At 40.3% G+C, this 24549-nt stretch overlaps 1 protein-coding gene across 2 annotated transcripts in view; it reads right to left on the minus strand.

Moving 5' to 3' along the window:
* Window positions 1-24549, minus strand: part of SLCO5A1 (solute carrier organic anion transporter family, member 5A1) — a 159343-nt gene that overhangs the window by 20674 nt on the left and 114120 nt on the right. For both annotated transcript variants that reach the window (XM_011940924.1, XM_011940925.1), the window contains one exon: window positions 13225-13423. In XM_011940924.1, the coding sequence (XP_011796314.1) occupies window positions 13225-13423 (199 nt within the window). The remainder of the gene's footprint in view (window positions 1-13224; window positions 13424-24549) is intronic.

The raw sequence follows: 24549 nt of genomic DNA on the forward strand, positions 1-24549 counted from the left end.
CGGCACTATTCACAATAGCAAAGACTTGGAATCAACCCAAATGTCCATCTGTGACAGACTGGATTAAGAAAATGTGGCATATATACACCACGGAATACTACGCAGCTGTCTATAGACATTTAACTTGTTTCCATATCTTGGCTATCAAATCTGAATTTTCTAAGAAAACCACTAATAACACATCAGGTTCATTCTACAAAAAGACCGTGATTACGTTTTTGCTTCACAGGAAAAGCTCATTCTCCTAAAACATCCCAACTCCATCCCAGGCACTTAGGTGATTCACGAGTGCTTGATACTAATCAAAGAAGGGTCAGTCATTAAGTCCTTTTAATGTTAGAAAATTCACCATGCCCGTAAACCTGAAGCCCTTCACATAAAATTTAATGAATAGAAATGACTTATATAGAATGCTTTCTTCTTTGTATTTTTTTCTTCTGTCAGAATAGTGTAATAATCAAAAGTATTGCAGCATTGCATCCAGAGTCAAAGAAACTTAATTTCAAACCCTAGCTCGGCCATTTTCTAGCTGTGTGACTTCAAGCAAGTTATTTAACCTCTCTGAGACTTTACCCTCATTGAAATATCATTAAATAGTTATTATCAAGTGCTCACTATTTATGCATTTTATCCCATTTTATCCTCCCTATAACCCTAAGAGATAAGTACTATAATTGATCACATCTTAATGTTGAAGAAATTGAGGCACAGAAAGGTTAAAGAATTGGCCAAGTATCTTACTCAATCCTCACATCAATCCAACTAGATAGATACTATCTGTAGTCTCACCTTAAAAATGTAGAAACCAAGCCCAGAAAAGTCAAATAACTTGCCCATACCCAGACAGCCAGTATGTGGCAAAGCTAAGGTGAAAATCTAGACTGGTCGATGTGAGAGCCACAGAGCAAATGCTGTAGGCATGCAGAGCACGTAGCATGACGTCTGTAACTCAGCTGCTCTGAAATATCAGAAAACCATGCAGTATTGAGAAGTAGATACATCCCCAATAGCTCATCCAGCAAGAAGGTTATGTGTGCATGCAGTTGCGTACACGCATGAAATACACGATTTAAAACAGCACCTCAGTGAGGTGTTCAGAAAGAATGCAAACTCTGACATAAATCATCTAGATCTGATTCAGTTCCACTCCTTATTAAATGAGTTTGGATAAATCACTTAATTTCTCAGGTTCTTTAACTAAAACACAGACAATAACATAAACAGTACAGGGGTGTCGTAAGCATAAGACATGTGTAAGTGCCAATCACACTGAACCAAACATGTACCTTACAAAGACTCCTTTCTTCACTGCCACTCCTTTCGTCTTTCTCTTTACTGACTTGAAAAGGGGAAAAAGCCACATGCAAGTCTTAAAATCATGCAGAATGAGAAACAGTTTTTACTAGGCAGGCCAGCCACATACTGTTGAGCAGGCTGTACACTGAACAAGGGCACCCAGCCAAGGAAGCAAAGTTGAAATGTAGCTCACACCCTGCTTGAAGAAAGGATTCCATTTTTGTTTACAAAAGCTATCTGCTACTCTAAAAGTGGCACACCTATGCAGCTGCACCACCCAGTAGTGTTTTCATTAAGTCATTCTAGACTATATTCCTAGGACTTGGGAAACCAGAAAAATTCTCCATGGAAACTAGGTTATTCTTTTGCTACAATTTATAAACTTCCTTTAAAGTCAGACTGCAAATACTAAAACAATTGGGTCCTTGCCACAGTTTCCAGCACTCTTAATCAGGTTACTTGTTCTGGATTGAATAAGTAAGAAAAGGTGTACCATAATTCATGGATTTGATAATAAAGACGTAAATTTTCGTCGAGTTCATAAGAGTTGCAGCCTCACTATATGAGTAATATCCCTGAACTGAGATAGGTGCCAGACATTCATTCATCTATTAAAGAAGAAAATGGAATTGCTCTGCCTGATCTAGAAGGAAAGGGAGTAGAGATAAGAAACTAACTTTTTTTAGCATATTCAAAGTGCTAGATTCTGTGCTAGGAAATATGAGAACCTTCCCGGTATCATTCTCATTATCAAAACTACAAATATTTGTTTAAAGTATTCACATGATTTAAACTAAAGGTTGCCAGGCATGGTGGCTCACATCTGTAATCTCAGCACTTTGGGAGGCCGAGGCAGGCGGATCTCCTGAGGTCAAGAGTTCAAGATCAGCCTGGCCAACATGGTGAAACCCCCATCTTTACTAAAAAATACAAAAATTAGCTGGGCATGTTGGTGGGTACCTGTAATCTCAGCTACTCAGGAAGCTGAGGCAGGGAGAATTGCTTGAACCCAGAGGGTGGAGGTTGCAGTGAGCCGAGATTGTGCCACTGCACTTTAGCCTGAATGACAGAGCGAGATTCCGTCTCAAAAATAAAAGATAAAAAAAAGGAATGGCTGAGGATGAGAGGAGGAGACACTGACTTCTCTCTCTTTTTTTTTTTTTTAACCCTTCTGCATTACTTTAATGTTTTCAACCAGATATATGAGTAATTATGCTGGTAACCAGGAGAGATGAACTTTCAGTATGCTTGTAACCAGGAGAGACTGACATCATCACCAGTTTTAAATATGAGAAACCCAAGACTCAACAAATACTACGTAATTTTTTTGCAAGGTCACACAGTTAGACAATGATGGAGCCAGTACTTGCCTTTGAAAACAATACTGTGTGAGACAAATGAGTTTGAGGGGATGGAAGAAAGAAGTTCAGAAAGTTCACTCTTCATAACCTCATCTGTAACTAACATGGGCCACTCAGCTGTCTGCTAAGAAAAACAAGACCGGGGCATGACAAAGGACTTGAAAAAATGGGTTCAAATATAAAAACAGAGCCACCATCATGGGCATGAGAAGGAAAGCTGACTGAGATGAAGTAAATGGATTGCTCAGCAAAGATGAGGGCCTGCTAAGATTGGAACTCATAAATTTGTAATGGAGCCAATCAGCACAATTATATAATTTTTCCCAGTAGTGCTGGGCAAGCCCAGCCGCAGCTGATTCAAGATGGATGAGGCAGGTGTGGTGTTAAGCCGGGGTTTTAAGAATCTTAAGGAGACTTGCTGTTTAAAAGCAGGTAAGACATGGACTGTGCCTTCCGTTCCCTTCTGAGAACACACTTGAAATAAAAGCAGAGTAGGGTTAAAAGGAAAGAGTGACACCAAACTTCACAAAAATGGCTAGTAGATAGGGATGGGTTTATGTGAAACAGGCAGAGGCTGCCTTGGAGGAATAGGAGCCAGCCTTCCGGATCAAATCTCCACGGGTTCTGAGCTCAAAGTGAGCAGATGCAACTGAGGGCAAAAGTGAGAGGTGGAGAAACCACTGTGGGCCTCTCTGGAGCTCTAAGGAAGAGAAAATTGCATCAGTGAGCCCTTCCATTCTCATTTATCCGTTCCCTCCCATCTCCAATTTACGGCCCAGAAATTCTTCAGGAAGTGCTTCTCTAAGGAAACTGGAAGAAATGTAAAAAGCTAAACTTCTACTCTAGATGTTGACAACTCTGAATAAAATCCCCTCATTCTTGTCTTTGAGGTAGAGGGAGAGGAAAGACACCATCTGAGATACGCTAGGCTGAGTATTGTCACCTGCAAAACCCAGAATAAACAAACACAAAAATTGATTCTTGGGAAAATTGGCTAGCCATAAGTAGAAAGCTGAAACTGGATCCTTTCCTTACTCCTTATACGAAGATTAATTCAAGATGGATTAGAGACTTAAATGTTAGACCTAATACCATAAAAACCCTAGAAGAAAATCTAGGTAGTACCATTCAGGACATAGGCATGGGCAAGGACTTCATGTCTCAAACACCAAAAGCAATGGCAGCAAAAGCCAAAATTGACAAATGGGATCTAATTAAACTAAAGAGCTTCTGCACAGCCAAAGAAACTACCATCAGAGTGAACAGGCGACCTACAGAATGGGAGAAAATTTTTGCAATCTACTCATCTGACAAAGGGCTAATATCCAGAATCTACAAAGAACTCAAACAAATATACAAGAAAAAAACAAACAACCCCATCAAAAAGTGGGCAAAGGATATGAACAGACATTTCTCAAAAGAAGACATTCATACAGCCAACAGACACATGAAAAAATGCTCATCATCACTCGCCATCAGAGAAATGCAAATCAAAACCACAATGAGATACCATCTCACACCAGTTAGAATGGCCATCATTAAAAAATCAGGAAACAACTGGTGTTGGAGAGGATGTGGAGAAATAGGAACACTTTTACACTGTTGGTGGGATTGTAAACTAGTTCAACCATTACGGAAAACAGTATGGCGATTCCTCAAGGATCTAGAACTAGATGTACCATATGACCCAGCCATCCCACTACTGGGTATATACCCAAAGGATTATAAATTATTCTACTACAAAGACACATGCACACATATGTTTATTGCGGCACTATTCACTATAGCAAAGACTTGGAATCAACCCAAATGTCCATCTGTGACAGACTGGATTAAGAAAATGTGGCACATATACACCATGGAATTCTATGCAGCCATAAAAAAGGATGAGCTTGCGTCCTTTGTAGGGACATGGATGCAGCTGGAAACCATCATTCTTAGCAAACTATCACAAGAAGAGAAAACCAAACACCGCATGTTCTCACTCATAGGTGGGAACTGAACAATGAGTTCACTTGGACTCGGGAAGGGGAACATCACACACTGGGGCCTATCATGGGGAGGGGGAAGGGGGGAGGGATTGCATTGGGGAGTTATACCTGATATAAATGATGAATTGATGGGTGCTGACGAGTTGATGGGTGCAGCACACCAACATGGCACAAGTATACATATGTAACAAACCTGCACGTTATGCACATGTACCCTAGAACTTAAAGTATAATAAAAAAATTTAAAAAAAATTGATTCTTTAAAACAAAATGATAAAATGCAAGGCAAGAAAACAAAGTAAAAAAAAAGATTATAATTGTATGTGCAGAGAGATCTGAGAAGACGTTATTCCATAAAACAACACCAGAATGCTAAGAAAAGGGAACACTCAGAATACAGCAAAGAAAAAAAAATCCTCAAAATAAAAAATGTATATAAAGATAGAAAACAAGGCTTAAAAAAATCTCTCAGAGCAAAAGACAAAAGCATGCAATATGAGAGAATAAATTAAAATTAAACACACAGGCAACCAGTCCATACGTTCCAACATCTGATTAGCAGGAGTACTAGAGAACACAGGAAAAAGAGAAAAAGAGTTAAAAAAAAAAGACATGTGTTGCATTAAAAGGGTTCAGAAAGTGCCTAGTACAATGAATGAACAAAGCCCTGTGCTGAGGTACTCATTCATTCATTCATTCATTCATTCACACAACAAATATCATACATGTTTTAGACGGTGAGGATGCAACTGTTATATAGATAGCTGGGCCGGGCATGGTGGCTCATGTCTATAATCCCAGCTACTCGGAAGGCTGAGGCAGGAGAATCGCTTGAACCCGGCAGTTGGAGGTTGCAGGGTTGCAGTGAGCCAAGATTGTGCCACTACACTCCTGCCTGGGTGACACAGCGATATTCTGTTTCAAAAAAATTATATATACATATATATATATATATATATATACACAGCTCTACAAACTGTGCCCAAGGAGCTCATATTTTAGACAGAGGGGACAAAAGCAAAGCAAATCATCAAATGAGATCATTTCAGATAATGAGGACACCAGGGAGAAATAATGTAATCAAGAGTGGGGGAATAGTGGGCTCCCCTAGATTGGGCAGACATGGAAAGCCTCTCTGAGAAGGTGGCATTGGGATTATAAGAAGCCTCCAGCCATGACAAAATCTGAAGGTAAAGCATTCTTTATGAAATTTCACAACACCTTGAAGAAAAGTATTCTGAAAACTTCCAAATAAAGTTAGCCACAGAGAAATGAGAACTAAGGCTGAAATTACATTTCTTATCAGCAACAGAAAATGCTAGATGACAAATAAAGCAATGGTTTCAAAGTCCCCAGAAAGATACTTTTTTAATTTTTACTCGTTTGTTTTAATTCATTTTTTTAAACATATTTTAGGTTCAGGGGTACATGTGCAGGTTTGTTATATAGGTAAATTTTGTGTTAAGGGGGTTGGGTGGACAGATCATTTCATCACTCAGGTAATCAGTATAGTACTCAATGGGCAGTTTTTCAATCCTCTCCCTCCTCCCACCCTCTGGTGTTAGGCCCCAGTGTCCATTGTTCCCTTCTTTGTGTCCATGTGTACTCAATGTTTAGCTTCCACTTACAAGTGAGAACATGCGCTATTTGGTTTTCTGTTCCTATGTTAGTTTGCTTAGGATAATGGCCACCAGCTCCATCCATGTTGCTGCAAAGGACATGGTCTTATTCTTTTTTATGGCTGCATAGTATTCCATGGTGTATATGTACTACATTTTCTTTATGTAGTCTCTCATTGATGACCATTTAGATTGATTCCATGTGTTCACTACTGTGAATCATACTGCAATGAACATATGTGTGCATGTGTCTTTATGGTACAATGATTCATATTCCTTTGGATATATAACCAGTAATGAGATTGCTGGGTTGAATGGTAATTCTGTTTTAAGTTCTTTGAGAAACCATCGAACTGCTTTCTACAATGACTAAACTAATTTACACTCCCACCAGCAGTGTATAAGCATTTCCTTTTCTCCACAACCTTGTCAGCGTCTGTTATTTTATTACTTTTTAATAATAGCCATTCTGACTGATGTGAGATGGCATCTCACTGTGGATGTGATTTGCATTTCTCCGGTGACTAGTGATGTTGAGCATTTTTTCATATGCTTGTTGGCTGTGTGTAGTCTTCTTTTGAAAAGTACCTTCTCATGCCCTTTGCCCATTTTTTAATGGGGCTGATAATTTTTTAACCTAGAATTCTATGCCTGCTTAAACTACCACTAAAGAACAAAGATGCTTTAATATGCTCACAGGCTCAGAAAGACTTCCTTCCCATGTACCCTTTCCCCGGAAGTTATCTAGGGTTTTTTCTGGCAAAATGAGGACTTACCAAATAAATAAACAAACAAAAACTAGTGGATACAACCGAGGAAACTTTTGAAAGGAGGATCCAGGGTGTAAGTTATGTCAACTGAGCAAGCAGTCCAAAGTGAAGCAGGAGGATGGAGTTCAGGGAAACAGGAGGATTCAGTAAAACAGAAAACATGATTGAGAACTTAGAAAAACATATGGGCATGATCAAGGCAAGTAGCAAGAGAAAGAAGAGGCCCTTAGATCTCAAGGACAGTAATACAAGAAAGATATGGTCCAACTATGACACCATTTTAAGCAAATTCCCATCCCTTCTCTACTTAGGTAACTGCTTCTTCCCTTATACTCCCTGTTTTCTGGAGAAAATGAACCAAAGGGTCTGGCTTAAAAGCACCACACATGAAGGAGAAGTTCAGTGAGATGCTAGAATGATGACAGGGAACTTAGGTAAAAGCCTGCAAAATGAACAGTGAGGACCCAGGCCCATTCCCCTGACTCTCAGCTCTAGGATGCCAGCAGCAAGGCTTACAACCCTGTAGTCCTCCCCAGCAGGGCCCCAGCAGGAGAGAAAGGAGCATCTGTCTCTTGAGGAACTGAAGCACCTCAGAGGTAAGCCCTTGGGTCCTGACACTGCAGCACCCTGATGAAAACTCCAGTTGCATCCACCTTCCACAGTGAGACCTACCAGATAACAAGACCTACCCTCATACACACACAGCAACTGCTCAGCTTTTTAGGTTCTCATTCTTCAATACCAAGAGCATGCTAAGGATCACCAGAAATTTGAACAGAGCTGCTAACACAATCAAGACAGAAAAATAAACAGAAAGTAGGCACTCATAGGACGCAGAGACAAATTAGGAAAGAAAAGGAAATCTAAATAATGTTGGAAAAGTAAGAGAAAATATTCCACTCATGAAGCAAGATGGTTAGAAACAAGGGACAATCTGAAATCAAGCAAGAATTTTGAAATTAAAAATATGATAGACTGGGTGAGGTGGCTCACGCCTGTAATCCCAGCATTTTGGGAGGCCAAGGTGGGCAGACTGCTTGAGCTCAGAAGCTCAAGACCAGCATGGGCAACATAGAGTGACCACATCTCTACAAAAAATTATCCCAGTGTAGTGGTGGACACCTGTAGTCCCAGCTACTCAGGTGGATGAGGGGGAAGGATCACTTGAGTCCAGGAGGCAGAGATTACAGTGAGCCATGATCGTGCCACTGCACTCCAGCCTGAGTGACAGAGCAAGATCCTATTTCAAAAAAATAAAAGTGACAGCCAAAATAAAGAATTCAATAGAGGACTTAGAAGATAAAATGCAAGAAATCTTTTTAAAAAGTAGAACAGAAAAGGACATATGAAATGATGATAAATAATGAGGAAAGGAGGACATGAGAGTAATTTGGCTGTGACACCTGCCACCACATTGATTGTCAGGGTTGATTCGGCTGATCTGGCTGAATAGACGGGTGTCCCCTGCCTCCCTCACAGCTCTACCTGTGTCCCTCCTGAAGCTGCACACTTGGTCAAAGAGGACAACCTTCTCTGATAGAGGAGGATCATTCTTTGGTCAAAGGCATACAAAAAGTTGCCAGTACCTCCAAACAAGAATAAGAACAGGAGAGATCAATGAAGGGGAGAAAGAAAAAAATGGCAAGGAGAAAAAAGAAATTAAAGTTTAAAAACAGGCCTGTAAAATATAGTCTCCAGTCAGAAAGAACTCACCACGTGCCTAGCAAAAAATCAAAATGATCCATCTCAAAACACATCACAGTGAAATTCTGCAATACTAGTAATAAAAGGAAGCTCCCAGGAAGGAAAAACAGATCTCCTACAAAGCGCTGGGAAAAAGAAAAGCCAGACTTCCAGCAAGAGCATTAGAAATTAGATGCCAATGGGGCAAAAACTTCAAAACTCTGAGTAAAAATGACTCATCCAAAATTTCAGCCAACTTGACAATCAAATGTAACAGTGTGTATGTGTGTGTATATGTCTATATATAATATTTATCAATATATATAAAAAAAAAAGTCTCCCAAAAGAACAAAGTTAAAGCCTATACAGTCTTTTTGTAGCTACTAGAGGATGTGCTCCATCAAAATGAGGGAGTAAATCAAAAAAGAGGACTCCACAGAGTCCAAAAAACAAAGGATCAATACAGAGAGAGGCAAAGGAATTCTCAGGATGACAGCTGGGCAACCAGCCCAGAAACATTGTGTCCACATGAGAGTAGGGGGACTGTGGGCCCTGCATAGATGACTCCAAGGAGTGGGCAGATGGAACCATGAGCTCATCAAATAGGTGGAAGGTCATGTTGAGATATTTTTTGAGCTCTCAGAGGGTGTGGGAAACTAGATGCAGATTCAAAGAAAACAAAGTAAATGAAAATAAAGTAATTATTAATTCCAGGAAAATCAGTGTTACACAAATAAGGAAATCTAATCACGATACTGTAAACCAAAAATAAAATTCTAAGGCCCCCCAACCAACTGAAAGGACTTCCTCCTCAGCCAGGTTAAATCTTTTAAAATTTAACCTGAGATACCAGTTCAGACCAGGATGGGAAGTAGGGAATCTGGCATGCCTCATTATACCTCTCCAACATTAACATCAACACAGACTTGAAGTCTGATAAGAAACATTTCACAGTCTATTCTCTCTGAAGCCTGCTTCTGTAAGGCTTCCTCTGCAAAGAGGAACTTGGGTCCCCACAGTCCTTCATCTCAACCCAGACATTCCCTCCTATGGATCCCAGGTCTTCAGATAAACTCAACAAATTGTCATCCAGGAAATTTTTTAAACTACCTATAAGCTGGAGGCCCCTGCTTCGAGTTGTCCCGCTTTTCTGGACCAAACCAATGTACTTCTTAAATGTATTTGATTGAAGTCTCATGTCTCCCTAAAATGTATAAAACCAAGCCGTACCCCGACCTCCTTGGGCACATGTTCTCAGGACCTCCTGAGGGCTGTGTCCCAAATATGAATTTATTCATATTTGGCTCAGAATAAATCTCTTCAAATATTTTACAGAGTTTGACTCTTTTCATTGACAATACATATGTTATAAATTTAACATGAAAATACAAAAAAAGGATTTGATCACAATTTGTAAAGGTAAAGTGAAGCTCCTCATTTGCCAAGCTAGGAAGTCACAAATAATATCTTAGTTTGATTAATTTATATAGTATTTCTGAAAAATACCGAGATACGTTGCAGAAGAAACAGCTAAAAAGAATTTAAAATTATTGCCCCTGCAAATCAGAGTTAGTCATAAGACTGCTGGGTTTTTGTTATGAACTTTTTAATTCTATTTATGTTCTCTAATTTAATAAAAACTAATTTGATAGAAATAGAAATTGTTCTTAATTTATTAGTGATGACTAATGACAAGAGCTAGCCTTCAGTGCCTCCCATTAGCTGAGAGCTTTACACATGTTACTACATAACCCTTGCCCACAACTTTCTAAGATTGCTGCTAACATTACCCCAATTTACAGAGGCAGATACTGAGGTTTAGCGTTAAGCAACCAGCCAAGCAGAGTCAAGATCCAAATTCTAATTCCACTCCAGAACCTGAGTTCTCATTCTATACTGCTTGTCCATTTTTAAAGATTTTATTGTTTATGCCATCCTATTAGGCACTATCAAGAAGCCACATACCCAGTACACGCATCTTACACATACACACACTGATGCCTTCTGGTAGAAAAATAACCCCCAGGACAAAAGATGGCACAGTATTCTGTAATCTAAATAAACTCTGATTTGTTATTCCTTCTCCTCACCCCCAAACATTCTAAATTGGCTAGATGAAATCAAAGCTTTTGTTATTCAAATGCAAAGTGGAACATTTTATAACATAAGACTCCACTGAGAAACAAAAGGAAACAGAAGTGTTTCTTGGCACCAAGCACCAAAACTTGGACAATGAAGCTCTGTTAAATGAGCAGATCCTAACAAAAATACGTGTAGTTAAGAAGTAAAGGTTGACTGGGCACAGTGGCTCACGCCTGTAATCCCAGCACTTAGGGAAGTTGGGGCGGGAGGATCATTTGAGCTCAGGAGTTTGAGACCAGCGTGGGCAACAAAGTAAGACCTCGTCTCTGCAAAAAATACAAAAAATTAGCCAGACATGGTAGTGCATGCCTGGAGACCCTCTTTACTCGGGAGACTGAGGATAGAGGATCCCTGGAACCTGGGAGGTTGAGGCTACAGTGAGCCATGAGTAGACCATTGCACTCCAGTCTCAGGGACAGAGAGAGACTCTGTTTCAAAAAGAAAAGAAATAAAAGTTAAGGTTTTTGTAACTCTCACAGAAGAGCTTTCCACCTTCTTTTGGTGAGGCTGTGGGGAAAACAGCACTCATATCCATTGCTGGTGAGGGCAAAAATTGGTACAATACCTGTGGAGGTAATTTGGTACTATTTATTCAATCTCACTTCTGAGAATTTATCCTGCACATACAGAGCACACAAGAGAAGTGATAAATGCCTTGAAGTTATTTATTGCAGCATTGCTTTTAACAACTAAAAATTAACTGGGCATTGTGCCATGTGCCCATAATCCCAGCTATCTGGGAGGCTGAGACAGCAGGCTCACTTGTGACCTGGAGTTTGAGACCAGTCTGGGCAACATAGTGAGACCATGTCTATAAATACATAGATAAATAAATAAATACATACATACATACGTACATACATACATACAATTAAAGATTAGGAACAACCCACTGCCCACCAAATGGGGGCAGGTTAAATACAAAGTGGAATACAATGGAATGCTATGCAATGGTTAAAGGTAGTGCTTATGGGCACAGACACTGTAGCCAGATTGCTTGAGGTTAAGTCTTGGGTTCTGGGCAGTGCCACACTGGAGGCAGCCACCCTGGATGACAAGATTCTACTGTGAAATTCTAAGGGATTTTGTCAATTGTTTGTTTAACACAACTATTTTTAAAAATTAAATGATACAAACATATAATTAAATGATATTAAAGACAAGGATAATAAATACATAAAATTCATCACCTTCTAATTATTTTATTATTATCTATGCTCTTGCCTAGGCCATTTAAGTCTATTCTACCTGTATGATAGAAACATTATACAATGGTGTGTGACTGAGCACCTCCTCCCAACTCGGTGTTCAGGGTCGACAAGCTGATGACATGAAATCATCCACAGGGGTGTATTTACATCTCAGAATTGACAAATGCTACAAATCAAGGCTTTTGTTTACTTTTTACTTTTTGTATAAATGAGTTATCACTATGTTGCCCAGGCTGGTCTTAAACTCCTGGTCTCAAGTTATCCTCCTGCCTCAGCCTCCCCCAAGTGCTGGGGTTACAGGTCTGGGCCACCGCACCGGCCATGAGCCTTTTTTAGAGAGCCATTTAAACATTTGTCAGCAGTCCACTGGTTACATGTGATCGGTACCTCTGCTTTGCTATCTGTAAACTCAGGATGATAACAGCACCTATTTGATAGGGTTATTGAGAGGATTCATGTATTAACATATGTCAAGCACTTAAGAGAATTCTCAGCCTGCAATACAGTCATGGTAAAGGGGAGTTATGCTTCAGATTGTTACTACCAATACAGAAAGACCTCCAAGCTATATTGTTCCATTTTTTAAAAGCTCAGCAAAGCATGTATGAATGCTCCATTTTAGATACAAAAGAGGGACAATTGAAAATACATATCCACAGCGTCTTCAATAAAGAAGCCTTGGAAGGATATGCAAAAAATGAATGAAAGGGGTTACCTGTTTCATCTTCGGTTGGAGGAATGGGAAGAGCTAGGTGGATGGAGGACTTGAGTAAGAGCAAGAGGTTTCATCGTACCTTGCATTTCCATTGAATTTTATGTTTTTGAGCTACAGAAACACATTCCCCATTCAAAACATTACAATAAAAACTGAACAATTTTTATTAATCCAATAAGCATTTCATCCTCATCTGATGTAATTAAAATGCTATGAAAGTCCCTCTGTGAGGGTCAGAAGGGGCACAGAGGAAGACGAGACCCTGGCTTCTGCTCTGCAGGAGTGCATGCTCCACTTGGAGAGGCAGAGCACACAGAGAACACACAGGGAGAACAGCTTGGAGGGAGGGGTGCGAGTCTGACTGCAGATGCACAAACACCATGGGGCTTTGCACCTCCATCGTGCAGATACCATGCAGCTCTTAAGAGGTACTTACCCTGTTGTATAAGGGATGTTTATGCCCCCTAGATTAATGCTTTCACATCCAACAATAAATAGGGTTGAAAAACACAGTAAAGACACACCACTGCAGATCATTGCTAGTTTTGCAGATTCTCTGGCACCAAGTTTCAATTTTTTGATAATGTAGCCTCCGAGGACAATACCAACACCAGCACTGGGAACGATAATAACCCCTGGGGAGAAGAGAAGGAGAGGATTAATTTGAACTTGTGTACACTATTATTCATCTTATCTATTCTGTCTCTTGCTCAGTAGTACTAAGGTAAAGAATCAAAAATTACTGTAATCAATACATCTTCACTGTGTGTGATTTTATAGTATAATATTATTTTCAACACATACAATCAACAACAGACTCACATCCAGATTTCAATAAAAACTTTTATACAGCAATAAAATAAAGACAAGCAACCCATTACAAAAGTGAGTAAAACTTGAGTAAGTTCTTCACCAAAGACAAAATCCAGACAAACAATAAACACGTGAAAGGGGGGTCAACCTCATTACACAGAAGGAAATACAGATGATGCACCTAACATAGAAATGATAAATACTCAGGTGACAGGTACCCTAAATACCCCAATTTGATCATTACACATTCTATGCATGTCACAACATTCCACGTGTACCTCATAAATATGTATGAATGTAATGTATACAATAATTTTTTTAATTTGAAAGCCACAGTGAAATACCACTACACACCAATCATGTTGGTGAAAATTGTAAAGTCTAACAATACCACACGTTAAAGATGTAACGTAATGGGAACTCTCAACACATTGGCAGGATGTAAATCTCAACACTCACTTTGAAAAACAGTTTGGCATTATCTGGTAGAGTTGAAGATATACACACCCTGTGGCAATCAGTTCCATTCTTGGATCTATACCCTGAAAAAACTTGTGCTCATGGCTACCAGAAGAAGTGGACAAGATATTTGAAGCATTGTAATAGTAAAAAACTGGAAATAAACCAAATGTCCATTAATAAATATATCATGTATAGTATATCTATATAAAGGAGTGCTTCTATACACTCATTAAATGGAAAGAAACGTAGCTACACACAGCTTTGTATGATGAATTATACAAAGACAATGATGAACAGAAGGAACCAAATGCAACAGAATGCACATGACGTGACTACGTTGGTATGAAGTTCAACAACTTGTAAAACTAAACAGCATTGTCTGGGAATGCAGAAACAGGCAGTACAACTATGAAGAAAAACCAGGAGTAATTAACACAAAAGCCAAGATAGTATAGGATTTCATGGTATCAGGAAGGGATGCAGGAGGTTCCTCTGGTGCTGAAAATACTTCATGCCATGACCTGGGTAATAGTTACTGCTGTGGTCTGAATGTCTGTGTCCCCAAAAAATTCACATGATGAAATCCTAATCCCCAAGGTGATTAGGAGGTGGGATCTTTGGAAGGTGATTAGGTCACAAGAGTGGGAGGCCTGATGAATGGGATTCGTGCCATTATCAAAGAGGCCTGAAAGAGCTACCTCACCTTTCCATGTGAAGTTACATGGTGGGAGGTCACATGTGAGAAGAGAGCCTTCTATGAGAAATTGGGCCCTCCTTCACCACACAGGGCCAGGGCCTTGTTGTTGGACTTCCGAACCTCCAGAACTGTGAGAAACAAATTTCTGTTGTTTAGCATCCACCCAGTCTATGGTAATTTTGTTACAGCTACCTGAATGAACTAAGACAGTTACACTGTGTTCACTTTATAATTATTTCTAAATTATGTTTAATGTACTTCTGGGTAAGTTATTTTTCACTGTAAAAAAATAAAGAAATTGGCCAGATGCAGTGGCTCACACCTGTAATCCCAGCACTTTGGGAGGCCGAGGCTGGCAGATCAGTTGAGGTCAGGAGTTTGAGACCAGCCTGGCTAACATGGCAAAACCATGTCTCTATTAAAAATACAAAAATTAGCCAGCATTGGTGGTGCACGCCTGTAATCCCAGCTACTCAGGAGGCTGAGACAGGAGAATCGCTTGATTGAACCCTGGAGGCAGAGGTTGCAGTAAGCCAAGATCGTGCCGCTGCATTCCAGCCTGGGTGACAGAGTGAGACTCCATCTCAAAAAAATAAAATAAAATAAAGAAATAATCATGGTGCCTGCCCCCAAGAACCTTACAATCTAAAAGAGAAACAAACAACTTAATAGAAATTAGAATACAATAAAATAATTATACGAAGTGCAGGGAGAGAGTCTTCCCTGAATGAAATCCGGGAGGGTTTCACACAAGTGGCAATATTTGAGTTGACTCTCAATAGATGAGACAGAATCTGCCCAAAGGACCAGCACAGAGACTATCCTACACAAAGAAAATATCTGCACAAAGAAAATACATGCACAGAGGCATGAAATAATGAAATTGAGAATTCAATGCAATACAAAATATTGAGTATGGAAAGGAAGCAGCTGGGAGGTGGAAAGACCTGGAGAAGAGATTTAGGGAAAATGGAGACCATGAAAGACCATGGAAAGGAGCTCAGGTTGTATTTCTGATAATGGAGGCCGCTGAAGAATTCTGAGCTGCGGTTGACAGGATGGAAGCTGTGTATTACAAAGATCAATCTTGAAACGACATGCAAGACAGCTTAGATGGGGTCAAAACTCAAGTCAGAGAAGTGGTCAGGGGGATTACTGTAAAGGTCCTTGTGAGCCACAGTAGGGCCCTACAAAGATGGCTCAATAAATTAGATAAGGACAGGGAGAGAGGAAGGATGACTGCATGACACCAGATGAAGGAAGAAATCTGGAACATGAGGAGGAAATGTGTGAGCAGAGCAGCTCAATGGCCCCCATTGTAGACTTGTTGATTGTGAAGGGCCTGAGGAACAATCAGGTGAAATGCCTCACCCAGTGTGTCTGTGGGCTGCAAGATCAACAAAGAGCTGGCTGGGAGATTTATAGCCAGGAGATGAATTCATGGCATAAATAAGATGCTCCAACAAGATGGTGCAGAGTAAGAAAACAAAAGGGCCAAAACTAACATCCAACATCCAGAAGAGTGCCAATGTTAATGGGGTATCATAAAAAGGTGAGCCCACATAGCAAGTTGAAAATGAACAGCTACAGACGCCAGAGGAAATGTGGGAAACAAAAATGTCAGAAGCCAGAAAAACTTGGATTTTGGATTCAGAAAGACTAGAGTTCAAATCCTCACTCCATTTTTTGTAGCCATGTAATCAAGCAGGCTTCCTAAACCTTCTAACTCAGGGTTTTTTGCCTTATCATGGAGATGTATTCCTTTTACCTTAGCCTTAGAATGAAGATTACAGGAACTATCTATAAGTAGACACAGTACATAGTATTTGGTACATAATATAAATTGTAGCTGTTAATTAGCCAGGCAAAATGGTGGGTGCCTGTAATCCCAGCTACTTGGTAAGCTGAGGCAGGAGAATGACTTGAACCCAGGAGGCAGAGGTTGCAGTGAGCCAAGATGCGCCATTGCACTCCAGACTGGGCAAAAAGGTGAGACTCTGTTTCAAAAAAAAAAAAAATTGTAGTTATTACCATTACAACTGTGCCATAGAAAACCAAGGACAGAGAACAGGCATGGTGGCTCATGCCTATAATTCCAACACTTTGGGAGACTGAGGCAGGCAGATGATTTGAGGTCAGGAGTTCAAGACCAGCCTGACCAACATGAAGAAACCCCGCTCTACTAAAAATACAAAAATCAGTGGGGCTTGGTGGTGAATGCCTGTAATCTCAGTTACTCTGGAGACTGAGGCAGGAGAATTATTGCTTGATCCCAAAAGGCAGAGGTTGCAGTGAGCTGAGACTGCACCATGGCACTCCAGCCTGGGTGACAGAGTGAGGCTCCATCCCAAAAAACAAAAGAAAAAAGAAAAGAAAAGAAAACCAAGAAACCAAGGAGAGAGTTTCAAGGAGAAAATAGACAACAGTATCAAGTGCATTAGAGAAGTCCAGTAAGAAAGACTGAAGTGAGACAATGTGTCACTGGACCTCTGACAAGAGCAATTTTAAGATTGTCATGCAAGTGGAAACCAGACTGTGATGGGCTGAGTAGTCAGTCATGAGGCCCTAGAGTTTGGGAAATCCAGTCAGCTCTTTCTAGAACTTTGCATGTAAAAGGAAGAAGGGATATGGGTCTAGAATTAGACTGGGACCAAGGTAGGGTTGGGGTTTGGAGGGTTGTATCTGTTTGCTAGGATGCAGAGAGGACTTAAGCATATTTATATACTGAGGAAAATAAACTAAAAAGAGAATGAATGGTTGAATGCGGAGGGGAAAGTTCAGCTAATGACAATGCAAGATCCTTGAGAAGTCAGGATAATATAGAATTAATAGCACAGATAATCAACTTAGCTGTGAATGGGGGAGAGAGACCCTTTCCTCTGGGCTAGAACAGGGGATAAATCCGTGGATGAGTAGTAGCTTTACAATGTTAGTTTTTCTGTTTTATTTTTCCATTATTTTGTAAACATAATGTAATACATATTTTAACAAAACAGTTGAAAAACATAGAAAAGTAGGAAGGAAAACAGCAAAGTAGGAAGGAACAAAAATCCACTGATTGCATTCTGGCATATTTCATTGCAGACGTTTTTCCTCCTAGAATTCATAACATACTGCAGATTCATTTTTTATAGCTTTGATTTTTGTTGGGGTTTTTTTTTCTTTCTGTGCAATTGAAAACAAAACCACCTCTTAGAAGGAAGAGATATTGAGAACTTTAAATGTGGCCAAGGGTTGGAAAAACCATGGTGGGAAAGTGAAGGCAGCACTACTAAGAATATGTAATAGAGGGTACTACGGATCCAGACTATATTGGACACCAGAAGTCTGCAGCTGCATTCACGTGCATGGTTGCATGCTCCTGCATGTTCAACAACCCGCAAAGAGAAGCAGAGGAAGATTGAGCTTAACTTAAAGTCAGTTTTGCCTGCCAGCCAGTGTTCATCCTGTAATCCTCACCAGAGTCCTATGAAATCGGCAATGGCTTTTTTTTTTTTTTTTTAGACAGAGTTTCACTCTTGTCGCCCAGGGTAGAGTGCAGTGGTGTGATCTCAGCTCACTGAAACCTTCGCCTCCCAGGTTCAAGTGATTCCCCTGCCTCAGTCTGTCAAGTCGCTAGGATTACAGGCACTGGTCACCAAACCTGGCTAGCTAATTTTTGTATTTTTAGTAGGGATGGCGTTTCACCATATTGGCCAGGCTGTTCTCGAACTCCTGACCTCAGGTGATTCACCCACTTCGGCCTTCCAAAGTGCTGGGATTACAGGAGTGAGCCACCGCGCCCGACCCGCAATGGCCCATTTACAGATGAGGAGATTGAAGGCTCAGGGAAGTGGCCTGCTCTATAGTGCACAGCACAAAAAGGGGAGTTTGGATGGAAACTGACGTTTTCTGTTCCCAGCCCCCCGCTGGGCCCACATTATCACAGCTGCCTCTTACACCCAACAGGCCCCTGGAATCTGATCCAGAGCTCTGGGGTGAGATGAGCTGGCCAATAAAGTACCCTCCCCCCCAAGCAAACGTATACATGCTATCAATGTGATTAATTTACCTTTAGAATGAAAACGTTTTATTCATAAAATTTCCATTTCAACTAAGCAATTACGGAGTCTCAGACACTGTACTACAGCCTCAGGATAACAACAAATCTCCATGCTGGTAGCTGAGTCATAATTAAAAAGTAGCATAATTTATTTGATTACGCATCCTAGTTAGCATTAGGCTCTCAAAAACAGAACATTTGTCATCAGTAAATATGAGGGCACATTAAACAGAGTGAAGACCCTTGAAAATGTTCTTCGGCGCCCCCGTCATCTGCATCTCGCTGCACTATCAAAATAGAACGATCTGACCACTTATTTACGCGAATATGGACATTGCTTGGATCTCCAGTCAGAGAAAGATCCAAAGTTTGCTTTGGGGAATTATACGCGTCTTCGGTCGAGCAGCGGGGATGGGATCGGACAGTTCAGAGCCTTCTTACTTCCCCCCACTCAAAGCCGCTGGTTCCAGGTACAGCAGCTCTAGAAGTTCCTGGTGAGCTTACGGACAGTCTGGGAGTCAGTTTCTCCACCCGCCACCACGCGACATCCAGGCCTCCCCGCCTGCCCACTCCCTACTGGGGGTGGAAAAAATAAATACAAAAGATGGGTTCTCCTGGCAGAAGTTACGGTCCTGCCAGTCCTGCCGCTAGCCCTGTCTGAGCTCAAATTCACGTCCCTGGCTGGTGCCCTCCTACCCTTCCCTCTGTCCCCAGGCCCCAGAGAGTCAGCTCGCCCCTCCGCTGCGCCTCTCACCTCTGCGCCCCTCACCTCTCTGCGCCTCTGTCCGTGACCCTGCCCGGGTCCCAGCCCCGGAGGGACCTGCGAGTTCCTGCTCCACGCGCCCTCTAATGGCCAAGACCTAGGGAGCGCAGATGAGAAGCAGGTGGGGAAAAGGCCACCAATGGATGGATACCCAAGGACACTTCCATATGTTCGGTGGGGAGGACAAGGGGGACACAGTGTGGGAAGATGGGAATGCCTGCACCAAGCCCAGGCACCCGAGGCCCTAGGTGCCAGCCGTAGAGGAGAGAGCCCAAAGCAATTCCATATGTTCAAGAGGCAGATCCAGGTAAGAGTCTGGGCTCTGTAGCCAGATCCCCTGAGTTCAAATCTCACCTCAGCCACTTAGAAGATGCATGTCTTCAGGCAGGTTACTGAACATTTCCAGGCCTTGAATTTTCTCCTCTCTGAAATGTGGATTATAATAGTATCTTCTTCATAGGATTGTTAGGATTAAATGAATTAAGACCTGTGAAAGGCTTAGAACAGTGTCTCACCAACAGCATACACTCAATAAATGCTGGCCATCATCATCATCATTTTAACAAGTATGAACTTCATTATCTGCCTAACATTATGGGTTTAAATTTGCACACATATGTTGGAATTATAATCAGGCAAATTCTTATATGTTATTTAATCTATAGAATTGAATTGAAGCAATCTATTAGTGGCCCAACATAAACCTCTACATGTTCTTTAAATATACAAACCTTTGATATTTACTTACTATGTGTTCCTAACACATAAACCTCTGTTAGATATTTAGCAGTATGTCTTTTATCTGAATCTAAAGAACTCACTGCAACATTAAGTGCTGACAACACAGAAGATTCTGCTTTGCTCATCCAAGGTCTGGGAATATCCTGCTGCTTTCCAGCTGGAAATCTTTTATCTACTCATTTATCCAAGCAAATAGACATTAATTGTCCTACTTTCTTTCTTTCTCTGTCAAGCACTATTATGCCGCAACATTAGATTTTGCCGTTTTTATTCTGGATCCCAATATTGCTTTCCTTTTGTGGTTGCATGGAGCCAAAGGGTCTTTATGAAAACCTAATATTTATTTAATTACCAAATATAAAAGCTAATGACTGCACTTTTCCTCTTTCACTCCAATTCTTGCCAATTTGTATTGTAAATAGACACAGAAAATATACATAAGGTTAAAGCATGATTTGGAGCACAGGAAAACCTAAACCTAAGGAGAGAACAAAATTAGGCAACCCATTCATTATCAAGAATGTATTATAGGTTCAGGGAGCTTCAACTGTGCTGTCGTTGCTATTGTTAAGACAACAACAATGTGCTTTTATGGTACCCAGTGCTAGCCCCTGTCATCACACCCACCACTCCTATTGTGTTTATTCTCTATCTTTCTGTTATCTTTCTTTAAGCTTCTTGTCTGTATTTTAGCATCTTCCTATTTATTTAGCACTGACCAATGTCTAGTGTGTGTTTGGATGAAAGAACAAACATTCATTTTGAACTTATTATATAAAATCTTATATAACTTTTAATTTATTATATAAAATCTTCAAGTGATTTACTCATTAATTTCTGTTTTCAAATATTCCTGGAACTAGGCTGTATCCTATTTTATAAATAGAGAATCTAAGATCTAATTTGAGGTTAAAATAAATTGCTGAAATCAGTTTAAAACTGATAAGCACTAAATATCTAGATTGATGCCTGAAAAATCTCACTTTTACCAAGAGTCTGAATTAAACATTATTAGCAAAAGCTTATTAAACTGCCAAGCCATCAAAGGAAATGCAGAGGACAATATCAGTCTCTGAAACCTCTTATCTGTTGTGAAATTACAGTGGTGCAGAATGTCCCACCATGGTGAATTAAATTAACACAGACAGGCTCTCAGAATATTAAACATTGTCATTTCTTTGCTCTAGTTTCACTGCCTTTCTGTGTTTTCCATGTCCAAAGTTTTCTTAAGTTCTGTTGAAAATAAATGGCTTGCAAACATGAGACTATCAATAAATAAGGAATATCATTGTAAGCCATTATGACATGTGGATTCTGCTGTTGCCTGGCTGGGCACACGGGAGGGACGAGAAAGCAGAATGAGTACCTAGAAAAGAAGAAAGTACCATTTATTCACTCATTCTTTCTCTCTCTCTCTCTCTCTCTCCCTCCTTCCTGCCTCCCTTGTTCTTTTTGTGTGCAAGTGCACACACACGCATCCACAAGCAACCGCATACACACACAGATGTTGATTACATGCCAGGTACTGTGATAACCACTCTAAATACAGTATCTCATTTAATTCTCAAATGTTATGGAATTTTATGCCCTGAACCCAACGTATGTTTTACAATCAATAGTCTGCAAGCCTTATGTCATAATCTAATTAGAAGCATTTTTCTTTCATAGTAACTCAAAATCACGGTGCACCTTGCCAGCAAAAGTGTGAGATTGGAAGGAATACAGCATTCTCTCCACATCACAGAGGAAGAAACACCTAAAGAATTCTAGAGCAAGGAAACTGACTCAAGGTTATTTCACTTTTCTAAAGCCTAAGCTTCTAACCCGATGATTCAAAAGACATCTTTTCCTCTTGCTCAGAATAAATAATTTTACCCTTTTAAGCTTCCACTGTACCTTGCAAACATTTTCCTATAGGAAGTAAGTATCAATTACTATCAGAAGCAAACAACTAAAAAGATTGTTTTAAAAACCCAAACCCTGAAGCTGGCAAATTTTAACTGATCTGAGAATAGACAGCACAGTAAGTATACATTCTCACAAACTATAAAAGACTCCACAAAGTTTAAAAGCACAGTATATCTCTTTCTCTTTCATATATCTCAATCTTACTGTTGCAAAAAATTCAGCAATCCCTTCATAAATGATGAACAAGATGTATCACTAGAATTAATTTAAAGTACCTTTTTCTTTGAACTCAGTGGCCGTTTAAGACAGAGAACAAACTATTTCTTCAAAGCCATCATATTTCACAGCATAGCTTCAAGCCAAAACTTAAAGGAGGAGTAGCAAAACCCTGTTTGGACTTAGGTTTAGGAAAAGCAGCCTGTGTGTGTTGAGCATTTGTTGCAGTCAAAGCTGCCAGTACCTGAAGAAGTCTTTAGGCAGAGTAGAAGAACTTACAACAAGTTCTTTTAGGAATTCTCGAGGCAGATAAGCTGGGGGGTTAGCTCGCTTAGCTCAAAGCTGCTGCACCCCAGCTGTCTCAAGTTTTGCCCCTCTATAACTTCAGTTAGAGGAGACAGAAGTAGACTTCATCAGCCTCAGTTTCCTCTGTCAGGTTCCCCGTGACAATCATAGTGTGGCTCCTGTGGGACCACTTACAGCTAACCAAAAGAGAATGCCCTTGAATTTCTAACATAGCCTTGCTGAAATTTTTAGTAAAGGCTTTCAAAGGAATTACACACTTCTAAAAACCTTAGCCTCGATGACTTCAACAGGGAGATATTTATATAAAGCCCGTATTTAACTCCTCTTAGGCCAAATGGATCTCTTTCACCCATAATAACACTTTCTTCAACTCCTTACCAACACAGGGAGACACTGTGCAGTAGGAGAGAAATATGAGAACCCCAGTCTCAGGACTCAAGGTCTGGGGATCATTGAAGGAAAGGTAATAGAAAGGAACATTCAATAGTGAAAACAACCATGCTTTTCATTTTGGGTTTCTGTAAAGCTCTGGCTGAAATAATGCACAAAAGAGAAGGTTGAGCTGTTTTATGAAAGGGATTCAAAAATCAAATCAAATTAATATTTCATCCTTTATGGCTTACAGACCTGAAAGAATTTTCTGCATCCAGGCGATAAACCCACAGAGGGCCAAAACCACTCGAAATGATGAAATGCAAAAATCACAGTGTTTACTTCCATTTGCCCCAGTGCTGGGAAACTGAAGGTAAAAACCTCTAAGCAAACTACTGGAAAGGTGGGTAAGGGGCTTTGTAGGGGAAATTTCACAGGAGAACAATAATACCTTACTAACTTTTTCAGCTATCAAAATAAGCCTCAAACGACGTTGGTATCAATTTTCTGTACTGGGTTTCCATTCATACAGGTAAAGCCCACAGATGTGGCCCATGCCAAGTGCAAAACCCTCTTTGGAGGCCCTCTGGGCAAGATCCATTTTCTGTCAGCAACTTTCTACTTCTCCTCTGTCCATTGTTGTCCAAATCCAGCAGCCCGGAGCTTTTCCATCGAGACAGTTCATCGTCATGACGCCCACTAATAGCAGAACTGCAAAACCCTGACAAAGCTATCCTTCCCCTGGGAGAAGTAAGCAGACTTTTCAAACTCTGTACATGGGAAAAAAAGTGAGACAAACATCTGCACATCTGAACTATACCTATTAGAGCCCCTTTCCCCACTGGGGCCAGGTGGAAATTTTGCTCTTGAGAAACCTTATTAATTCTGCCAAGTGAATAGGGAAGACCAGAGCAGCCATTTAATAAACAGAGTCAGATCACTAATTAGACATATTGTGTTTCTTTTTTTTTAATTGACAGCTTCCCTGAGCTATAATTCATGTACTATACAATTTACCTTCTTAAAGTGTAGAGTTTAATGTTTTTCGTATATTCACAGAAACATGCAACATCACTCAAATTTTAGAACATTTTCATCGCCCTAAAAAGAAACGCCATACTCATTAGCTGTCACACCCAGCCCTCCTCACCCCTCACTGCTCCAGCCCTAGTTTCTAGTTTCCACTTTAATTTCTACTTCCATAAGTTCGCCTATTCGAGACCTTCCATATAAATGGAGTCATACAATAGGTGTGCCTGGCTTCTGTCACTTAGTATGTTTTCCAGGTTCATCTATGTTGAAGCATGTGTCAGTTTTTCATTCCTATTTATGGCCAAATAACATTACATTGCATTTCTAGATCACATTTTATTAATAATATTTACCCATGCATTGGTGGATGCACACTTGGGTTGTTTCTACTTTTTGGTTATTATGAATA

This window comes from Colobus angolensis, unplaced genomic scaffold, assembly GCF_000951035.1.
Source record: "Colobus angolensis palliatus isolate OR3802 unplaced genomic scaffold, Cang.pa_1.0 Scaffold194, whole genome shotgun sequence".
Classification (NCBI taxonomy): domain Eukaryota; kingdom Metazoa; phylum Chordata; class Mammalia; order Primates; family Cercopithecidae; genus Colobus; species Colobus angolensis.